Source organism: Chenopodium album, chromosome 24 (genome assembly GCF_948465745.1).
Source record: "Chenopodium album chromosome 24, dcCheAlbu1.1, whole genome shotgun sequence".
NCBI classification, from domain to species: Eukaryota; Viridiplantae; Streptophyta; class Magnoliopsida; order Caryophyllales; family Amaranthaceae; genus Chenopodium; species Chenopodium album.
In genome coordinates, this window is record NC_137857.1 from 5,651,148 (window position 1) to 5,673,114 (window position 21,967).

At 34.5% G+C, this 21,967-nt stretch overlaps 4 protein-coding genes across 5 annotated transcripts; 2 read left to right on the forward strand and 2 right to left on the reverse strand.

Annotated features, from left to right (window-relative positions):
* The first annotated feature begins 786 nt into the window (after positions 1–786).
* Positions 787–4,689, forward strand: LOC145611292 (small ribosomal subunit protein uS17-like). Its single transcript, XM_081666606.1, has 6 exons — positions 787–914; positions 1,022–1,062; positions 1,147–1,247; positions 3,982–4,126; positions 4,210–4,299; positions 4,402–4,689. The coding sequence occupies exons 1-6, from the start codon at positions 903–905 to the stop codon at positions 4,490–4,492; spliced, it is 480 nt and encodes a 159-aa protein (XP_081522732.1). The 5' UTR covers positions 787–902; the 3' UTR covers positions 4,493–4,689.
* Positions 4,690–8,667: 3,978 nt separating this feature from the next.
* LOC145611621 (putative protein phosphatase 2C 27) lies at positions 8,668–12,205 on the forward strand. The gene is made up of 4 exons (XM_081666963.1): positions 8,668–9,134; positions 10,209–10,412; positions 10,703–10,914; positions 11,410–12,205. The coding sequence occupies exons 1-4, from the start codon at positions 8,991–8,993 to the stop codon at positions 11,972–11,974; spliced, it is 1,125 nt and encodes a 374-aa protein (XP_081523089.1). The 5' UTR covers positions 8,668–8,990; the 3' UTR covers positions 11,975–12,205.
* A 1,089-nt stretch (positions 12,206–13,294) lies between these two features.
* Positions 13,295–15,376, reverse strand: LOC145611680 (putative glycerol-3-phosphate transporter 5). Its single transcript, XM_081667029.1, has 2 exons — positions 14,380–15,376; positions 13,295–14,272 (listed from the first exon to the last, which is right to left on the reverse strand). The coding sequence occupies exons 1-2, from the start codon at positions 15,347–15,349 to the stop codon at positions 13,749–13,751; spliced, it is 1,494 nt and encodes a 497-aa protein (XP_081523155.1). The 5' UTR covers positions 15,350–15,376; the 3' UTR covers positions 13,295–13,748.
* Positions 15,377–15,855: 479 nt separating this feature from the next.
* Positions 15,856–21,445, reverse strand: LOC145611689 (uncharacterized). Of its 2 annotated transcripts, XM_081667036.1 has the most exons (9): positions 21,135–21,445; positions 20,912–21,033; positions 19,500–20,586; positions 18,634–18,725; positions 18,105–18,179; positions 17,954–18,015; positions 17,136–17,205; positions 16,469–17,030; positions 15,856–16,438 (listed from the first exon to the last, which is right to left on the reverse strand). In XM_081667036.1, exons 1-9 carry the CDS (start codon positions 21,262–21,264, stop codon positions 16,218–16,220), a joined length of 2,421 nt encoding a protein of 806 aa, XP_081523162.1. In that variant the 5' UTR covers positions 21,265–21,445; the 3' UTR covers positions 15,856–16,217. The 2 variants fall into 2 exon arrangements, with proteins under 2 accessions (XP_081523162.1, XP_081523161.1); XM_081667035.1 differs by having other exon boundaries at positions 15,857–17,030; positions 21,135–21,444.
* Between the last annotated feature and the right edge of the window lie 522 nt (positions 21,446–21,967).

Consider the following 21,967-nt stretch of genomic DNA (forward strand, 5'->3'; position numbering starts at 1 on the left):
ATTTCAATAATAGTCTTTAAATTGAAAAAAAAACACATTCCTTGAGACTTATTAAAGCGGTATAATCCTAGGGAACACCATTCGCTGTAATTTTATTTTTAATTTTTTTAAAAAAATTAGTCTGAAAGTGTGGACTATACCCTTTGATTTTGAACAATTTTCAACTTTTTCAGGGTAGGAAGGGAAAAAGATTGTTGTATATCTCATAGACCATATGAGACCTTTATAGGCCAAAAAAATGGTTAAAACTTAGAACCATGTCGTGTATTTCTTAACTACGAATGTGATAGAATTTGATTTACAAACTTGAATCGAACTTAGTCTCATAATTTTTACAAAGCAACTGGTCAACATGCTATGATAACAAATTTTTATGACTCTCATAGTCTCATCTACACATTAAATTCATTTTTGGAATTACCTTTCAAAATTGTAACAAAAGCTTAGATTATAACCTAAAATTTGAACAAATTTTAACTTTTTCTATCACGATTAAGAACACAAGCTGACACATTTCACATGAAGCTAACAACAGCCTAGATGGCCATTTAGGTTTTTTAATTTTATTTTTTTATTTATCTTTTATTTTTCACGGTAAGAGGGTTAAAAACATTTTACTTGTAATTAAAAAAAAAATAAAAAAAAATTTCTCATGCATCTCTTAAACTTCATTTAAATGTCAAAAATATTTGATTTTGTATCAAAAAAAAAAAAAAAAAAACCTCATGTTAGAAGTTGGTCCATGTTTAGAATTGTTGGGCTTATTTGTAAGTGATTGGAACCAATTAAAATCCAACTAGGGTTTAAAGCTACTTCATCTTCTTTCTTCTCTCCTTTTCTCTCTCTCTCCTCTGCGGCGCCTCCATTGCTTCCTCTGAGCCTCATCTTACAACCACTCAATCATGGCGGAACAGGTACTAATTCAATCTATTTACTTCAATTGATTGAATTTCGATCTTCTTATATATATTCTCAATGTTTTTACGTTTAATTAATTTACATTTCGCTATTTATAAAACAGACTGAGAAGGCCTTTTTGAAGCAGCCTAAAGTGTTTCTGAGGTAATCTTCAAATTCTGTAAAATGCTAAATTTGTCAATTATTAAGTTAAATAATTTGATTGTAATAATTTTATGGAAAATGCAGCTCGAAGAAAACTGGAAAGGGAAAGCGACCTGGGAAAGGAGGAAACAGGTTCTGGAAGAGTATTGGTTTGAGTTTCAAGACTCCCAGAGAAGCTATTGAAGGTTCTTTCTTTCCCTTTTTTTTTAAAATTTTTTTTTAAAATTTTTTTATTTTTTTATTTTAAGTATGTTAAAATGAAGTGAATATGTTATTGGGTTTTTTGTGGGTGTTTCTGAAATTAATGAAAGGTTTAAAATTTTAGGCAACAATGGTATTATAGATGCAATATGCTGTATATTCTAGTGTGATGGTTTTTGATACAGTGTCTAGGTTGTCGTAACCGTTATTGATGACTACGAAAACATGAGACGAGAATGAAAAATGTAAACTTGATTGTGTTGGATATACAAATGTTGAAGTAGTTTTTATCGTTTTCCATTGAAATATGGTTGGACATTAGTTGCAAAGTTTGATTGGGTTCTTTCAAGTGGTTATAAGAAAGAAGTTTATGATCTTTAATGATGCCCGTGGGAGAAAGGAACTTGCTGGTGAGCTGGTCATTTTAAAAGGAGGTTCTCGGGTTTTCGGGTTGAGTTTTATGATGTGGAGTAGAGTTGGTGTTCATCATAGATGATATAGGTATTCATGGGGGGAGGGGGGTAATCTGTAAGCACTTTAGTGATGCCAATAGGCTTTGTGCAACAAGGTTCTACAGAGTTTTACTTTATATGAGTGGTAATTAGCTTAATGCCTAAAGATCACTTTGAGTGTCACTGTGTAAAGGTTGGAGTGTATCTCCGTATCGGGTTTTTATTGTGCATTTGTGATATTTTAACATTTATGGGTGTAGTTTCTGGAATGGATGGAGAAAGCTGATTAAAGATTCTTACCTGTACTTTTTGTTGGGGCATTTTGATGTTGAAACACGTTGGAATTTTTTTTTTTTTTTTTTGTCTGAACACAACACATAGGCGTCTTTATTTTAACTTCAGACAATAAAGCTGCGCATTAGAATTGTTAGTCTTGATTCTTAGTGACATGGTTGACTGATTGATACTTGAGCACTGTTTTGTGTCAAGTATGGGCTAACTATCCATGTATGTATGCTTGTGGCATAATTGATCTCTTGTATTCAGTAATCAGATCTTGTGTCTGTTTGACATTTGTCTCCACATGGAGCACTACTTTTTGGGTTTTGGTTTAGACTTTTAATAGAAATTTGAGATTTGAGACTAGGGACATCTAATAAGTACTTGAGACTAGGGACACAAGAGTTGTTTCCCCATGTTTAAGGACTGAATGAAAATCTAAAGTTTCTTATACTTGTTGGGCCCAAGTAGATATGATATAGCTATCTATCAATGTGTTGTGTTGGAACTTTAGGATCTTTTGTATGTTGGAATTGTTTTTATTTCAGAGAAAGCCTATGAGGAGTTGGTTATGGGAAAATCTAATGAGTACTTGAGACTAGGGACATGAGAGTCATTTCCTCATGTTTAAGGACTGAATGAAAATTTAAAGTTTCCTATAATTGTCGGGCCCAAGTAGATATGATACAGCTATCTATCAATGTGTTGTGTTGGAACAAGTAGATATGATATAGCTATCTATCAATGTGTTGTGTTGGAACTTTAGGATCTTTTGTATGTTGGAATCGTTTGGGATTATATGTTGTTCAAGAAAGTTTATTTCAGAGAAAGCCTCTGAGGAGTTGGTTATGGGAAAATCTAATGAGTACTTGAGACTAGGGACATGAGAGTCATTTCCTCATGTTTAAGGACTGAATGAAAATGTAAAGTTTCCTATTATTGTCGGGCCCAAGTAGATATGATACAGCTATCTAGCAATGTGTTGTGTTGGAACTTGAGGATCTTTTGTATGTTGGAATCGTTTGGGATTATATGCTGTTCAAGAAAGTTTATTTAAGAGAAAGCCTCCGTGGTGTTGGTTAAAGCCCATTGATAAGAAGCTAACGATACCAAGCATATGATGGGGATATGATGTATTGTGTAATGTGTTGTGTTGGAACTTGAGGATCTTTTGTATGTTGGAATCGTTTGGGATTATATGCTGTTCAAGAAAGTTTATTTCAGAGAAAGCCTCTGAGGTGTTGGGGAAAGCCCATTGATAAGAAGCTAACGATACCAAGCATATGATGGGGATATGATATATTGGGGTAAAGTGTTCATGGGAAATATTATGTGATAGTCAGCAAGATGTTTTTAGGAGTAATGGGAAGGAAAGAAAGCATGATTCCTTCAGACTATATTTTTCTGTAGTTTTATCATGTTCTCTGAAATTCCTTAACTGAGTGTGACCTAAATTTCCTTTTTGTAAGATTTTTGCGATGAGTAGATCTAGATTATGTTCTTCCCGGTATCTCTAATCATTTGACCTTGTTACCCCTATCCTTTATATTTATCTTAATTTTGTTGTACTGCTTCATTTATATGGAAATGGGAGAATCCCTACTTTTCTCCTTGTAAAAATCAAAGTTAAGTGCAGAAGCTGAGTATAGAGATGGAAACAACTTGAGTTTAGGATCTTAGCTCAATATCATTTTTTTTTTTTTAATTTGTGTTAATCCTACAAAAGCTGGTTTTGAGCTGCTCATTCATACTAAGCTGGTTTTGAGCTGGTCATATTGGGCAAGATGCTAAGAAATTATTTTAGAAAATGTGTCTGCACTCAGGCATTGCCTTGCTTTGTTTCAACTAAATCCTCCAATTATCGTATTGATGAGGACTGTTTCTTTTGTAATTCTCTGCTTACTGATCTTCCTAAGCTCTGTTTTTTCCCATTGAGTATTGTTAATTGTCATTCATACTAAACTGATGTACTGCTGTTCGATGTCAGGAACTTACATTGACAAGAAATGTCCCTTCACCGGCTCTGTTTCAATCAGGGGCCGTATTCTAGCTGGTACTTGCCACAGTGCTAAGATGCAGAGAACCATTATTGTTCGCCGTAACTACCTACATTACATCAAGAAGTACCAAAGGCAAGAATTAGCTATTTTGTTCTCCTATGTGCTGTTGTGATTGGTAGGTATTCTTATTTTATTTGCTGTTATGTTGCTTGTAGGTATGAGAAGAGGCATTCAAACATCCCTGCACACGTGTCACCCTGTTTCCGTGTTAAGGAAGGAGACCATGTTATCATTGGTCAATGCAGGTTAGTTTCTCTCGGAGCACTTCGTTTGATATTGTGGTATTTGTGTATATTTCCAAACAGATCTCAGTATTTAACTGACATATTGCCCTGATAATTATCCAGGCCTATCTCAAAGACAGTGAGGTTCAATGTGTTGAAGGTGATTCCTGCTGGAGCTGCTGCTGGTGGAAAGAAGGCTTTTGCCGGAATTTAAGGTTTTTTTTTGGATAGATATTGTGATGTAGCTAGGATCTATCACAGGGATTGGAAATTAGTATTGTTTGCAGACCCTTGAATTTTGATACTTGAAGCATTTTCATGATTACTGAATACTATGTTTCTTTTGTTATAATCATCTTGGGAAATTGTAATTCAAACATCTTTATGGTATCAAATGTTCCGTCCTAGGACTCCCGCAAGTTTTGGCAATATAATTGCAATGACTTCCTTTTAACTTCTCCCATACCATTGTAAGATGATGGTTATTTATTCTTTTGGGTTATGATTCAAAATAGCTTAACTCTGAACCAGTTCCCCAAACTGCTGAATTTCCTTTTCTTCTGGTTTGGTTGATGATTTTTCATTCTTGCCTGCTGTTGCTACATTTGTGTTTGAAGCACCACCGTTCTGTTTTTTTTGTGCATGAGTATTGGACCAGAACGGTACTACAAAGAACTCAGTTTACAAAACTTGCCTGTTGCTGCTACATTTATGTTTGATGTACCACGTTCTTTTTACACGAGTTCTTGGCTTGAACAGTATGAAGAACTGAGTTTACAAAACCTGACCTGAACTTATTTGATGTTAGCGTTTGGCTTAGAAGCTAGAACTATTGACAGACCAGCAGATAACTACGACTCAACCAATTTTTGTACCAGATGCCTTGACCTAAATCTCGTTTGGTCAATTCGTTAGACAGCTCAAGTAGCTCCAATTTTTTTTTAATAATAGCTGAAATTATCTTTTTCGTAGTGCCGAAGCACTCTAGATCTCATTGGCAATACTTATCTGTTTTGGTAGCTGTTCTTTAGCTGTATGTAAATTAAAATAGAGATGATTAAGGCATTGAATCAAAGAAAGAGTGAATTATTATCAGGAGTAGAAGCGAAAGCAAGCTAGTCAGCCACCAACTACAGAGAACAATGGCATCATTTCAACTATCCGTTGCCTGCATTATTATCTTTTGACCATTCCAAACATTTTTCTTTTAGTGCTTTATTTTGTTAATAGCCTCACATATATTTTTCTTTAATAAATAAATATTCCACCACCTTTCAAATAAAAAAATAAAAAAAAATAAAAAATAAAAAATAAAAAATAAAAAAATAAAATAAAATAAATATTCCACCACTAATTAATTGTATAAAACTATTGGTCAAAAGTCGTCTTAATTTCTGTTAAATTATTACTACTCGTATATCTTTATACCCCCTTTCATATTATAACAATAAATAATACACCAAGGTACATAGAAGTATTATTATTAGGATTATAATAAAGTTGATTGACAAAGTCCGTGTTGCATCGCTCGGATAATACTCGTACTATAACAAGTAAAACTCGTTTTCCACGTTGAAAGATGTTATAAATGCACGGTCCATTTGTGTTTGGCAAAATATCATCATCCATGCTTTTCCGTTAGTTGTAATAAGAGGTCCGTATGTGCATAGCGTCATCAAACTTTGATTTTTCATAAATGATTATTTATCCATTAATTACCAATGACGAATACTTCATGACCGGTGATGCATTTATTGCTCATCATATTGGACTAAAATATTTGGAGTAAATTAGGATTTTACCCCCTTTTTCCTATTACAGTAAATAATTAAATTTTTATGCATTGAGTATATTGCTATATTTTTTTTTGAAACCAGAGTATATTGCTATATGTAGAATGTAAAATTGACAAAATGTTCCATTAACTATTGTTTTTACTTAGAACTTTTATGGTTAAGTTTTACAAGTTTTGACTTTAAATAACTTATCAATTGACGATGAGATTGCAATCATTAATTAAATGATGATGTTTGTCAATCAAATTTTGTTTTCTTTGGTTTTCCCATACTATTTACAATAATCTTTATGGATTGAAACGTCTTAGGAGATATTTCTATCCCTTAAAGTGGTATCCTTATGATCACATACATATACATAAACCTAATTTTTTTTTTGTTATAATAGTACTTTTGAACACTAGCTAGTCAGTAATGATTTGATAATATAGATTATCATAATTTGTTCAAGTTTCACGTATAGTTATGGATAAGCTCAAGAAAATAGTCTTATATCCATTGAAAACAAGTGTCATAAAATATAGGCGATTAAAGTGTAATGTATTAAGAAATAGTGGGAGTAAGTTGGAAGTAATTTCAGTAAATAAAAAGTCCATTTTGCTGATGACACTTGTGTATAATTTCTGTGACTCAATGGAATGATGCTCTCCATTTGTCAAAGATTGTATTTGGATGGAGATAACATAAAAAGGCAAAAACGAGGAATAAAACTTCAACTAAAAAAAATAAAAACTAATATACGTAGTATAAAAAAGTAAATTATACAAATATTAAAAAAAAAACGAAAAAAAAAAAACATAAGATTAGAAAAAAAAAAAAAAAAAAAAGGGAATATTTGACGACGTTGACAATGTTTGTACCATATGTGCAAATGTCTTGTTTAAGGACAACACTTTGTGCTACAATTGGATCTTTTCATTATTTGTGGTGCTTAATTAATGATCTTAGTTTAATGTCGTCTATTGTCAAATTCTCACACTAGGGCTAATTATATTGGGTGGATATTTTGGGATACCAACTAATGCTTCATTTTTATTGGGAAGTTACTGTTTTGGAAGTGCTAATGAAATATCATGTGTTGCATTTGGTTACATATGCCCCTTTTCTTTTTTTATATTTTAATCCTTTTATTTGGAAGTATTTTGCTCCTTTACCTAATTAATATTTGGACCATTTCCCTACCTTATAAAAAGTGGGAGAATACTCTTATGAATAGTGCATGGACATTTACATCCCTAAAAATGTTCTTTTACATATTTACCCTCATTGAATTCAGAAGCATTAAAATTGTCTCTTGAATCACAAAAATTGAATGATTATTTGTGTTTATCTCAATATTTAAAGCATTTTTTAGAGTTTAGACTCTCCATTTTTTACACTCTCCATTATTTACAAATATATAATTATATGATGACTTGTTTAATTTATTTAATTCGTTTCATCAATAAATACTTAAAAGTTACTATGCAAAGAGATACAATAAAATATATACCATGCAAATGTACATAAGGCATAAAGACTATCAATAATAATTCTTCTTAAAGGGATAACCATATGCGCGCATCTCGCGCGCTTAAGAATCCCTAGATTAATGAAAAGTACAATTATTAAAAGATATATCTTCATAAGATATTTTTCAACGACATAATACACTATAATCATGTGTAGAATATAGAATGAAATTTGTTTTAAGATTAAAGCTCTTGCAAACGCTATTTTGGAGAAAAATTTTGTGGTTATTAATATGATCGTTATATATTCCTATACCTTAAAGATGGGTTGTATACGCAACAATTAGCTTAGAATAATAATGCCAAAATGAAAATGAGTAGTGTTGTGATCTGTTAGTGACTCTTTCCTAAAACCATATCCAACTTGTGGTTGAAGTTGGGATGAATGCATGTTTTAAATATAAAAGCCACGCTTTCTTTATGAACAACTATTTTTTCTTCATTAATTTTCTATAGAAGTATTCTAATTATTGAATACCTACTGCAACTTGCATGTTTTAGTCTTTGACTATGTAAATTGTTTAATTATCTTTATGAACCCCTACACCCCCAACAACTGCGTTATATTACTCCGTATTTAATGAAGACTTTGATTTGGTCTATTAAAAGTAGTATTGGCTTGAAATTAGGTTCAACACACAACCAAAAATATAAAGTTCAAAGAAGTTACATGACTATTCAAAGAAATACTAAATATAATAACAAACAAACTACTCCGTACTTGGTAAAAATCATAAGAGGAAGTCGATTACTTATTGCTCTTAGCTCTTGATCAATTATTATTTTAAAGGCAAATTGCTAAAATGAGTGTTAATACAAATATTTTGACTATTTATCAAACCGTCTCATAAACTATTACTCCGTAACACTTTTCTTATCATTCGAGTGTTTTGTTAGATAGCTTATACGGAGTACTCTTATAATACTCCGTAACTTTTTATAAAATTATTAATGTTATGTTTATTCAACAAATACAAAATAATAATAATAAAAAAAAAAACCAGTGACCATCTTTTTATTAAATTGTGTCCCAACTCAAATTTCAGAAAAAAAATCTGGAAAAAAAACCAGAAATTCTACAAAATCCTGTGTCCTGTTTCAAAAACAACCCACCTACCAAACTCTGTTAAACTTGACAGCATCCTTCAATTTATTTTTGTTTCTTTATTTTTTTTCTGGAAAAAAAAAGATGTCATGAAATATGCTCAGAATCTTATATGCTGAGCTACCCCAATTATACTTTCACCTCAATTTCTCTCTCCTCTTATTTTTAGGCACTCTCTCTCTCTCTTTCTGCAACTGCAAGTGCTAGTGATCCAGGTCCGTTGCTTTTGGCATCAGCAGAATTACAAGTTGCAAAGTTGCAGCTGTAACACTTGCATACTTGTATTATTTTTATTATATAATGTGCGTGCAAGACTTTGAGTCAACTGATGAACATTTGCACAAATTTGATAACAATAATTACAATAATCACAACAATTTCTTGAATACCCAGATGGATTCAGAGAATTCTGCTGCTACTCCTAACTCTGTTTCTTCTCCTGCTGTAAGAACATTCTCTTTCTCTTTCTCTCTTTCCTCTTTTTTTGTCTTGTTGGGTGTTTGAATTGATTTCATTGAATATGAATTTGGGTTTTTTGATTGATTTTTATGTTAGATTACTTGCATTGGTGATCAAGTTAGTAAGGGTGTTTTCGAATTCTGATTTTTTTTTTTGAAAAAAATTAGTATGAATGAAGAGAAAGTTTGCTTCTTTTTTAAGGTAAGCATCAATAATTAGTGGGTCTAAATTCCTCCTTTTTCCCTTTTTGGAAAATTCACTAATTTGGTATTTTTACTGTTGTTTTTTTTTTTTTTTTTTCTCTTGAATTTTTTTGCTATCAATTTGAGTATATGCAATATAATTCCAAGTTTTTATGGTTTGAGTTTAATTGGGTTATTTTAGATAAACTTTTTCTGTTGTTGGTCTTGATTCTTAAACTTCAGGATCTAGTTTATTGTTTGAGCAATTGAACCAAATTCATATTTTTGGTAGATAGAATTGAAGTGGGACTTCAATTGTTTGAACTATGAAAAGTGATGATCATTTGAAATTTTTGTTAAGATTCTTAGGTAATGTACTGTTTCATCTGTTTGTAGCTGAATAATGGGGACATTTCAGCCCCATATTATCAATAATTCCACCTTCTTTATAAAACTTTTGGTGTAATTGTTGATGATCAAATGGCCGAGATAGGTATCTAATATTCGTTTTTACTGACTAATTAAGCGACCATTAGATTGTTGGTGATTTGGTATTTATATAATATGGTTTGTAGCTTTACTCCTCGATTGTTAGACCTATTTAGAGAGGTTGTTTTCAAAAGGCTGTAGAGTGGTAGAAGCAATTTGCTATTTAACTGTTTATAATACTCTGTATGATTTACAATGGAATATGAATATGAATATATGATACATTATGTAGATGGATATCAGTATGCTGTTATAACACATACTATTTGTATGCTTCTTTTTTTGGGGGTAATGTATTGCTGGTTTTCGTAACTTCAACTCCTGGCTTAAGAGTGAACCTCTTTTCATGTGCTAATATAGCTTTTTATTTTGTAATTTTCTATTTCAGCTAGAAAGCATTAGTGAAGAAAGAACAATCGTTTTAGATGAAAGTCCGAATTTGGCAATGGAGTTCCTTCCTACCCTTCGATCAGGAGAATGGTCTGATATTGGAGGACGTGAAAAGATGGAAGATACACATGTTTGTATAGCTGATTTAGCCAAGAATCTGGGCAGCGAAATAGTTGATGCAGAATCTGTGTCTTTCTATGGGGTAACAAGTTGCCTACTTTATCACTTTATCTTGAGGAAACATCTTTATTTCACTGTAAAATTCTATAGATCATGAGTTGATTAGTTAGCAAAAGAAATAATAACTTTTATGAATGAAACAAATAGCTAGAAATTGGAATTTTCTCCTTTTAGTCCTTTCAAGTCCTAGGATTATGAAAATCACAGTGTTTTTAGAGTTGAAATGGTTTGTTGTAATTATAAATTAATGATTATGCAAAGCACTTAGCATATTTTGTGCTGAGCAGCGTATAACAGGAGTTTTATGAACAGGTATTCGATGGTCATGGAGGAAAAGATGCTGCCCAATTTGTCCGTGAACATCTCCCTAGAGTCATTGTTGAAGATGCTGATTTCCCTTTAGAGCTTGAGAAAGTGATCACAAGGTCATTCATCAAGACTGATACTGAATTTGCTAAGTCGTTTCCTGTTGGGTCTTCCCTATCTTCTGGAACTACTGCTATCACTGCAATGATCTTTGGGAGGTAGGTTACTGTAGTTCATGTATCTCAGTTTACTTGGTGAATGTTATTTGATCTTAATCGACTGAAACTGTGCTTCTGCTTTTACTTCTTCATAGTTCCAATATTCTACTTGAGAAAATTTTTATTCTTCGTCTTGCTGATGAGCCAAGTACTATGACTTGAAAAAACAGATTATTTGATGATTTATGAGCATTGCAGTCAGAAAAGATCCCATGGGTCATGGAATCTGTATGGCACAGTGATTGGTGAATCTTATATGGTGAACAATCGTGTATAAGTATGCTTCTGGTTTTACACAATTAGAAAATACTTTTCTGCTAGTTCTTGAAACCATATCGGATGGTGAGAGTCTAGGAGATAAGATTATATACATCTTGGACTTGACCCCCCTAGGCTATGTTTGACATTCATTTTGCTGTTTTTATGCTGTTGTTGTAGCTTATGATGCACTTTCCTTAATTCTTTGTCTGTTGAATAATGTGACATTTTGGTCAGATCTTTACTTGTAGCAAATGCTGGAGATAGCCGAGCAGTTCTTTCTCGACGTGGAATGGCTTTGGAGATGTCTAAAGATCACAGGGCCTGCTGTAGAAATGAATTGATGAGGGTAGAATCGCTGGGAGGATATTTTGATGAAGATGGGTATCTTAACGGACAATTGGGTGTAACAAGGGCTCTTGGAAATTGGCATCTTGAAGGAATGAAAGACATTGATAAAAATAGTGGACCTCTGAGTGCGGAGCCAGAACTTAAACTTGTGACATTGACCAAGGAAGATGAGTTTTTGATAATTGGATGTGATGGTATATGGGAAGTTTTCAGCAACCAAAATGCGGTGGATTTTGTTCGAAAGCGGCTTCAAAGGCATAACGATATGAAGCTGTGCTGCAAGGAAGTAGTAGAGGAATCGAAGAAGCGGGGGGCATCGGATAATTTGACAGTTGTTATTGTAAGCTTTCACTTGGATCCACCTCCAGCAATTGTGCCACAAAGAATGAGGTTCAGAAGAAGCATTTCTGCTGAGGGGCTTCAGAACATTAGGAATTTACTGGAAGGTTAGAAAAACTAGTGTTACTTTATAAAAAATAGAATGATCAGTAAATATAGACTGATTTATTGAGCTGCTATATTAAGCTGCCCAGCCTTCTCCTAGCTCTATTTGTAATGTCTGTACATTAACAATTCTTGAACACGAGTTAGCTGAATATACCTGAATTGTGATATTCAATATGTTAGCTCATATTCATTCTCTCTGAAAACAATAGTCACATTTTTTATGAAATAATATGATTATTTATGATTGATTTTTTCAAACTGCCAATACTTATAAAATTTAGTGATAGGTACACTTGAGAGTAATTTATGTTGGATTTGTAATCTTACAGTAAATCATGTTATATGCAATTGATTTTGGACAGGAAGAGCAAGATTAAGGACTAGCCATTTGTAGTACTACTGTGATTATCTTTAGAATCAATTGGCAAAGTTAAGTGTGCATTTATATTTGGCATTGTTGTTTTATATAGCTTATAAAAAGTTCTGCGATGTTTGTGCTAAAGTCAATGACATCTCAAAAAACACCTCCTTGAAATGTTGCAATTTCAAGCACAGAACCATTAGATGCCTGCAGTCATTACAGTCTGCACTTCTAGGCATCATTTGATTTTCGTTGCATATCTAAACAAAAATCACGTTAACGGAGAATCAACCATCACACCTGGCTATGAATTCTTAGAAAGAATGATTTACTTAGTAATTTAAGCTCTCCACCGGTTATGCCTTAGGTGGTCTTTCCGGAAATGTTCAACGTTTAGCACTTCCCTGAGTTCCCTCAGCAGCCCATATAGAGGTTGAGGTTGCGGTTGATCGGTTATGCCTTGCATTTGGACAATTTTTTACTTTGTCGGGCTGATGTGCCCAAGGTACGCCCTATGTGCTCAATTGCTCATTACAATTTTAGTATATTTTTGGGAAATTCTCCCGAAAGCATGTATATGGTATTTGTATCTGTATTTGGAGGACCTAGAACATAAAGAGGCCAAGGGTTTTTCTTAAGGACCTAAGAGACCTAGGGAGGCCGTTTGAGTGGCTGGAACCATCTTTTGCCGCACTCAATTACTAATGCAACAAATTTTTGAAATAACCTCGTAATTGAACCGATATTATTGCTAATTTTAAGGCTATAAAATTCAAGAAATCGGATCTTTGTCCCTGTGTCGAAAACTAAGATGATGGAAGGGAGGCATTCTGGGGACATATAAAGTTGCTAAATTAAAGATGTACCCACCATTCAGAAACAAATAGAGCTCAACAACAAAGATGGAGAAGTGTTCAATCAAGGTGAAAGCACCGCAGAGTCTAAGAAGATATACTGTATCTGTCCAATGTAACAAAAACATGGAGTAGATTACTGTAGAATATTATTTGTGAATTTAACTAAATACTTACAAACTCAAAATAATCAAGATCTATCTTTATCAATACCTAAAAGAAAGCATGTATGATGCTTCAATTCTATTAATATAAATTCTCCAAAGAATGTGATACAGACTGCAATTTTAGAGATTCCACGGTATGAAGATATGTCTACATAACTGAAGCTATCCTCGGGATATATTCATGAGGGGAAACAATCTGTATGAAAAAGGAACCAAAATAAACACCTCTTTGCAGTATAAAATCTGGGACACTATGGAACAACACCTGATTTTGCAGCCTTTTTGATGCAATCATGGATTGTCAAAAATCTCCATGCTTGTCGATATGATGTGCGGTGAGAGCCACCTTTGTCAAGATATACAACAGGAAATCAATACAATTGATTACTGAATTGTTTAGTTCATTTGTAATCTATATTTCCTCTCGGTTAGCTCAGACTTCACAGCAGGTACCAAGGACAATGCTGCTATGAAGATCGAAGTAATAAGCATTGCAAACACAGTATTCCAACCACTGGTGGAAATATAGCCAACTAGAACTGGACCAATAGCTGCCCCAACAGAACCAGTTCCATCTATTATTGCCGTGACTGTAGCTAATGCACGTGAGTTCCCTCTAATTGCAGTCTGTGTCCCAAGATCAGCAGCCACAGCTGTTGTTATGAGAGCATAAGGTCCGTTTACAAGTGAACCCGTAAGAAACATCAAGATGTTATTGGTAATCATCGAGCTACTCCCATAAACACGGTAGAGAACAAGAGCTGGAATCGATAACAAGAGAAATGAAACAGAGGTAATTGCCCGGGCTTCAAGTTTGTCAGAAAGCAAACCAGCCAAAACACCTCCAAGAACACCACCAAAGTCAAATATTGTTGATAGCAATCCAGCAGTTTCATGAGATAAGTGCACACCAGCAACAGCTTCAAATCCATTACAAAACATGATCCATGTCAAAACATAGAATATTTCAATCATCTGCACTGAGAAACACCAAAACCAGAAACTCGAAAATTAAGTGCATTATTACCTGTGTGCCTTATATAGAATGGTAGCCAATACAGAAAAGTGTAGGCCACAAGCTTGGAAAAGAACAGACAGATTGCAAAAGATGCAACCCCGGGCAGTTTCCAAGCTTCTATAAACCCGATTGCATCCGAAGAACTGATTTCCTCCTCTTCAAGAGACTTAACTTCTTCCAGAGGATTTGAATCCTTGGTTTGGAGGAGGCCCAAATGTTCAGCTTCCCCATGATCAGAAGCCTCAATTGGGTTTAACTCGATTTCGCTTGGAAGTGACAAACCAATAATCTCAGGGCTCACAGCAAGAAACAAATACACAACAATTCCAATCAAAAACACAAAGAATCCAGGCCAAAAGAAGGACCAACCCCACCCAAATTTCAACATGGAGGAGGCTACAATCGAACCCATAATATTCCCAATAGAAGTGTGAGAGTTCCAGACCCCCATTATCAGACCTCTCTTAGATTTTCCAAACCAATTACTGACAACAGAAACTACAGAAGGCCAACCAGTAGACTGAAAAAGACCACACAAAATCTGAACAACAACAAAATACAAGAAACTATGAATTTGAAACCAATACCCAAATCCAAAAGCGACAGTAAAAAGAGCACTGAGCAACATCCCAGATGAAAGAAAGAATCTAAGATCAAGAGTATCAGCAAAATGGCCAGAAAAGAACATCCCAATTGCATAAGAAGATAAGAAAGCTAGATCAAGCTCACCTAATCGATGAGTTCCTTGAGTTCCATTAAAAGGAGGCCAACCCTTTTCAGAAATAGCCAAATCTTCAAGTGGGGTGCTGCCATTTCTGGAGATTTCAGGTCCAAGGACTGATTTCACAATGCTTGGGGGTTTGCGAGAAGCGTGGAGAGAGGCGTAGGCGAAGAAGGTGATGGTCAAGATTACAGTTTGCTGGAACAACAAGCTTTTTGGGAGGAGATGAGCGAGAGATGGCGGCGAATTGGGTGCCATTTTCACGATTTGGGAAAATTGAGACTTGTCTCAATTTCAGTTGTTGAATACCAATTGAGTGTCATTAACGACTTCTTTCTTGCTGGTGCATACTGTAACTAAAAATTGGAAAGTGGGAGGTTCACATTTTTGTTCCCAAATTATTGCAATATTAAACTTTTGTTTTTTTAAGTCAAGTTTGGTGCTTAGTTTTATTCATTGCAATATTCCTAATTTCCTATGAAAAAAGTTTGGTCTAAAAAGTTTGGTGTTTATTTACTTTGATTAAAATTGTTGACCCCCTAGTAAAAGTTACTTCATTCAATGAGTTAAAAAAACATACAGAGTAGTATATTGTTTTGCCCGAAAAAATTAAAATATATATATATATATATATATATATATATATATATATATATATAAAGAGAGAGAGAAAACAGAGTATATTGTTTTGAAATATTCATGAGCTCATTTAATGGAATAAAGACTATTTTTTTTTGTAATCATAATGAACCTTATCATTTTCTTACATTACATATTTAGGGTTCAATGCTATTTGGTGGTAAAGAGATTTTTTTTTATTGCTCTAAAAGATTTAAAATCCATTTAATTTACATCAGATTACAGACTAAAACTTGAAATGCACCGAGCATCACATATTTTTATCATCAATTTACAAGCTATCTAAGAGTTTAACAGTACATGAACTTAAGGCAGTTCACTGTTAAATAACTAAAAATTTGATTATATTTGTTGACCCCAATCAACGACTTTGGGATCATCCTGCAAGGCTATAAGCAGCGCTGTAACGCAGCAGCAGTGGGAGAGACTGGGCAAATCGGCATTTGAACACAAGCTATTAGACACGAGATCATATGACTTATGACCTTTAACCTTCAGCGCCCAAGCCTCTAGCTTTAGGGCGTCTCACAGCTGACAATGGGGTAACTATGCCTTGAGAATCTCTGCCCAAACCCATTCCTTCAACAAATCCCATCTTTGCCATCATCTTTGAGCCAAACCCTTTAGTATGCTTCTCAAAAGCACCAATGTTTGGAGTAGAATTCCTGGCTGATCCACCTTTTGGAGTGGAAGTCCTCGCTGATCCACCTTTTGGAGTGGAATTCCTCCCTGATCCACCTTTTGGAGTGGAATTCCTGCCTGATCTGACATTTGGAGTAGAATTCCTAGCTGATCCGCCACTTGTAGCTGTGTGCACAGTTTCGCTGCTGTTTTCAACAAATGCCATTCCTAATCCGAGAGATTTGGGTCGCTGAATCACCTCGATGGGTGATGCCATTCCCTTCCCTTCTTTCCCCAAACCTTCACCTTCCACATATCCCATCTTAGCCATCATCTTTGAACCAAAACCCTTGGTGTGAACTTCGAATGAGCCAATCATTGACGGGGAATTGTCTACAGCTTTGATTTCTTGAGGGGAGTTGTCATTTAGTACAACAGTGCTGACAGGGACGATCTCCGGTTGAATTACACCACAGGGGACAAATGACACTGGTTGATTGTATCCTCCGGGCTTTGTCCCACTCCTTATCTTCCCACTCTTGCTGCTGCCACTTCCTTGTTGGTCAACCAATTTCTTTGTAAATTTTTTCTGAGCAGACCCACTATGGACATGGGCACGGGAACTTTGAGGAGTATTAACCACCGGGAAATCTGCATCATCCTTGCTGGATCCAATCAGCTGTGGATAAAAAATGCACCAGTCCATGAAGCAGAATGTTAAACCGACATTGAATGAGAAGATAAATCATGTTTAACTTTCTACAGACTGCAGAGATGAACCTACCTTCTCTAGACGAATTTCATCACTTGCAGATGGCATAGAGGTGTGTTGTGTTCGACTTACAGTTACAAACCTAGACAAAAGGCAAATGTCAAGGCAAGAGTAGATCAAAGCTTACCAAGTTCATATAGGATGGTCAAAGACAAATAGGTCCAAGTATTAAGATAAACCTGACACTCTTCATTCAAGATTAACAGACAGTACAGTTGCAGCATCATTTTAAGTAGTACAATGTAATTTATTAATCCCAAACAGATTAAATTTTTTCCAACACATTCCATAAGTCAGCCATTTAAAGAAAAGGAAATTTTGTATCAACTGTCATATGAGAGTCAAAATTTCCAATAAAGTTCCTCCAAACCCACAAGGACATGTCATCAATAAACAAAATAATAATATAAGCAATCTAATAGTGTGTGCAAAATAATTATTCGTGCATAAAAGCTCATGTAGCAGATTATGCACATCACAGATGACCAAAAAATGCCAAATTGGTGGAAAAAAGGCCTTTAACATTAGGTTAAAACAGAGTTCTAGGCCACAAATCCAAGAAAGGAGGACATTGTCTTTACAACACTGTAAATAAGTTGCCACCAAATGCAATTCAAAGTAGATAAGTACATATCACAAAGCACAAAGCTAGTTGTGCCCCCAGTCTTTTTGCTTGTCTTACTGTGTTGGACTAACTAGCTTACAAAGTTACAAGTCCATGATAGCAGATGACTCAGACTTCAAACTGCTAAAACCTTAACAGCAGCTAAAATTAAAAATGATTAGGAAAACCAGCAACTTTTCAAAATATTAAGGAAATCAGAACATACCTTTTCTTGCCAGAGCCTAGACAGCCACTTTTCAAACGATATATTGCAGCCAGTCGTTGCACCTATAAGTACCCAAAGACTTCCTATTAAATCAAAATACCTGGTATATAGCCATACAGGAAGTCAGAACCAGGAGTGCAGGTCAACATACCTGAGAACAATCCCGAGGGTGCATTGGAGGAAATGATACCATATCTATGTTGCTTAAAACCATATGCTTCAGCTTCTAAAGAGCAGAAAAGTTTAGATAGTTAGCAAAAAAAGGTCAAACAAGTCAAAATCACTGTTACAAAAATCTAATAATATCAGAGGAAACAAGGAGCTATAATCAAATGACTTGACACATCAATGTTAATTTTATTCTTATAAACACCCAAAAAATTATTGTATAATTTAATTAAGTAGGAATGTTAATCATATTAGCTCATGAGTGCCAATCTTTACCATAAAATGGTGAGAAAAGATACCAATGTCAATAAAGAGGTAGCTACTTAATAATATATATGCAAAAAGATAGCTAAGATTATCCTACATATTAATCAATAGTCAATTTTATTTTATTTTTATTTAAAAAAAAAAGAACAAGAAGAGAGAGAGAGAGTAGAGTTTAGGAGGAAAATTCCCTCCAGAAAAATCTCCACTTTAGTATAGATAGATAGATAGATAGATAGATAGATTACCGAGTTTAATTGTTCAAGATCTACACCACGACGCAACATCCTCTCCCTACGCTTCACTGCTATCATCTCTTTACGGTGCTTCTTCTTTTCACCTGGAGCATCAGTAATCAGAATAGTAGCAAGGTTTAACTAACCATGAATGCAAATTCTAATTACTCAGTAAAGAACTAAAGATTCTATTATTCTGCTAATTGAATCCGGAAAAAATTAACAACCATCTATAGGAAGACAAACTATGTTTCAAAATAGCAGAAGCAGGGTTTGTTGCCTAATCAACCAGCATAGATAACAAATGCCTTCATTATTAACCATAAAAAAATAAATAAAAAAAATTTAAAAAAAAGCAAATGAAATCACATAAAAACACTAACAACCCATAAATAATAAGGGGTAATATATGTCAGTAAATAAAACTTGTAAGATATTCATTATCAATTTAGAGGCGGCCTGCTGTATTGAAGGGTAATAAGTTTATGAAGAAAAAGCAATAGTTAACATGGGTATTGGCATGAAACTTAGTTTATGAAGAAAAAGCAATAGTTAACAAATGCCTTTGTTATTAATCATATCTAAAAAAGACAACAAATTACATAAAAAAACACTAAAACCCCATAAATAATAAGTGGTAATATATGTCAGTTAAATTGTATGATATCCATTATCAATTTAGAGGTGACCTGCTGTATTAAAGGGTGATAAGTTTATGGAGAAAAAGCAATACTTGAGATGGACACTGGCATGACACTTTCCTTCAAAATTCACCTATAGTCTCAATACTAATAAACCATTACCGACATTTATACTACCAGTCAGATGGGCTATAATCGTGCTCTACTAATCCTTAATTGTCAATGTCAGACCAATACCTGGAAACCTCCCGAACCTTTTGTTTTTCCGCCCTTCAGAAGGCCATGACTGAGGAAATTGAGCAACATGCTTCTTCTTTGCAGATTGTCGTCTCGGATCCTTAACTAGCATTAAATCATCCATAGCTGAAGACCAATCAATATCAGTTCCCTTTGACTTAGACTTCACTTGAGGCTTCTTTTTGGAACGCTGTTTTTGTCTACCGTACTCCCTAGATGCTTCTTGAAGAGCAACACCACTTAATTTTTTTAAAGTTTCCCCATATGCATCACCGCTAGAATCATCATCAGTATCATCACCAAGCACATGATTATCAAGATCCTGTGATGCTAACCACTTGGACTTTAAAATTTGACTGCTTCCTCCAATCCCATCCACATAATCATCCATGATGGCATCATCAATATCAGAATCAAAGTCTGAGCTACCTTCAGAGTCACTGTCAGATGATCCAGAAGAGCTCCCCTCATCAGATGAATCCTCTTCATCCTCCTCTTCCTCCTCCTCATCGTCATCGGATATATCTTGGGTGTACAATTTCACACCTCCAATTGACACAAATGCAGAATTTTTTTTAGATGCTGGTGTCTTATCTGAAAAATCATGAAGGAAAGCAGAACCGTCCTCATCTTTATCTTGATCCATAGAGCCCTCATCCTCCTCAAACTCATTGGCGGAAAAATCATTGATCCGCTCTGTTCCCTTAAGGACAATTGTCTGTGACAATTCTCCACTAGCTGAATTATCTCTGATGTTAGAGAAACCCAATCCTGTATGCAACTGCTCTTCTTCTTCCTCTTCGTCATCTTCTTCTTCATCATCCATCATACCCGATGACAACTCAGTAACACAAGGGGTTTCCTCTTCATCAGGAAACCCCAATCCACTGTGAGAACTCTCACCCAATACAAAATCAGAATTATACTCATAACGATATTCCACCTCAGAAGGCGCCATTGACGGTGTTACGTCTTCAAAAGCAACAACCCTGTTTTCTTTCGAGCCTAATAAGATAACTGGCTGCAATCCATTTGATCTACCCTCTTCATCTTTTCCCCCAATGCGAGATTCTGATTGCCCAACAGCCTATCATATAACAAATTTACTAATTTAGACGTTGAATTAATATCCAACAGTCCTCACTAAGAATTATATTGATCTAAATGAGTCCAATTAATCGTCTAAAAATTTCAAAGCATACATTTTCATAGTTTCAGGTATCAAATCAAATGTACAGTATTTACAAATGGTTATAATATCAAATCAAATCAAATCAAATTTTAATAATAATCCCATGATTTAATTTTTAGTAGTGAACACTAATTAGCAGATGATTCATCCAAACACCACAATATAGGATAAATTTCAGAACAAAAAATAATCATCGAAAGTGTAGGATGAATGATGATACCTTGAAATCAATAGAAGGGTAATCATAACGATAAAAATTAGATGGGGATTTTTTCACAGCAACCTTAGAATCAGAAATCGACCCATTTTTCGAATTCCCGGATCTTAATTTCGGATTTTTGCCTGCAATTGAACATTCAATAATTCCCCAAAATCAAAATAACTAAAAAAACTGATTCAAAACCCAGAAATGAATGATTATAAGAAAGAAGACAGGAAGAAACCTCGGGTGGAAGTAGAAGAATGCGGGGAATCCAATCCAGCCAAAAAGCCACCTTCAACGAAAAGGGATTGTTGATTAAGACTTCTTCTCGGCTTTGATTTGTTGAAAGGTTTTCGTTTACCTCCGCCCATTGAAAATTCGTAACTTTGATAATCGGTTTTTGTAAAATGCGGTGGTGACTCAGTGAGTCGCTGCCGAGTTGCGGAGGCGCCTCTAGTAGAGTTGAGGAAATGATGATTTGTGGGATTCGTTTGGCCAATTGGGGATTTTTAGGACTTGGGGCTCAAGGTATCTTCCTTCAAGCCCAAACAGAACATGGAATATTTAACTCTTTTTTTTTTTTTTTTTTTTTTTTTTTTTTTTAAATTAGGGTAATGTAATTAGGCTTAGCCCGTTTTTGTTGAGGTTTTGGGCTTATGGCCAAGCCATGTATATGAGTGGTGCCACACCCATATTTTTCCTTCAACTTGTCTTGTGTGTAGTCGGCCACACTATGTGGCCACTTAAATTAACCCTTATAATACTTACCAAGTAACTCCTATAACATTCACCAAGTAGCCCTTATAACACTGACTGAGTAATCTCTATAATACTGACTGAGTAACCACTTTAACATTGACCAAGTATCCCCTAATACCCTAACGAAATAACTCCTATAATGGTTGGTCATACGGTGTGACTAGCCACATATAAGAATTTGTGTTTTTTCTTTGAATGGTCATTTTGAGGACGGATTACCTTTTACTCCCTTTCAATGGGTAGATAACAATTCTCATAATGACTACAAAGTATATTTCAAATTTAAATTTATATCTAGAGGGTAGAATTTAATAA

What these genes read in the sequence shown, in the direction of transcription:
- LOC145611689 (XM_081667035.1), bottom strand. Translation starts at nt 21,264, where the DNA reads ATGGGCGGAGGTAAACGAAAACCTTTCAACAAATCAAAGCCGAGAAGA. An exon ending in TTCTTCTACTTCCACCCGAG is followed by an intron (nt 21,034 to 21,134) that starts GTTTCTTCCTGT and finishes GTTCAATTGCAG; the next exon opens with GCAAAAATCCGAAATTAAGA. An exon ending in ACCCTTCTATTGATTTCAAG is followed by an intron (nt 20,587 to 20,911) that starts GTATCATCATTC and finishes GTTATATGATAG; the next exon opens with GCTGTTGGGCAATCAGAATC.
- LOC145611292 (XM_081666606.1), top strand. An exon ending in TACATCAAGAAGTACCAAAG is followed by an intron (nt 4,127 to 4,209) that starts GCAAGAATTAGC and finishes TGTTGCTTGTAG; the next exon opens with GTATGAGAAGAGGCATTCAA. An exon ending in GTTATCATTGGTCAATGCAG is followed by an intron (nt 4,300 to 4,401) that starts GTTAGTTTCTCT and finishes ATAATTATCCAG; the next exon opens with GCCTATCTCAAAGACAGTGA.
- LOC145611680 (XM_081667029.1), bottom strand. Translation starts at nt 15,349, where the DNA reads ATGGCACCCAATTCGCCGCCATCTCTCGCTCATCTCCTCCCAAAAAGC. An exon ending in ATTCTATATAAGGCACACAG is followed by an intron (nt 14,273 to 14,379) that starts GTAATAATGCAC and finishes ATGGATTTGAAG; the next exon opens with CTGTTGCTGGTGTGCACTTA.
- LOC145611621 (XM_081666963.1), top strand. Translation starts at nt 8,991, where the DNA reads ATGTGCGTGCAAGACTTTGAGTCAACTGATGAACATTTGCACAAATTT. An exon ending in AATCTGTGTCTTTCTATGGG is followed by an intron (nt 10,413 to 10,702) that starts GTAACAAGTTGC and finishes TTTTATGAACAG; the next exon opens with GTATTCGATGGTCATGGAGG. An exon ending in ACTGCAATGATCTTTGGGAG is followed by an intron (nt 10,915 to 11,409) that starts GTAGGTTACTGT and finishes CATTTTGGTCAG; the next exon opens with ATCTTTACTTGTAGCAAATG.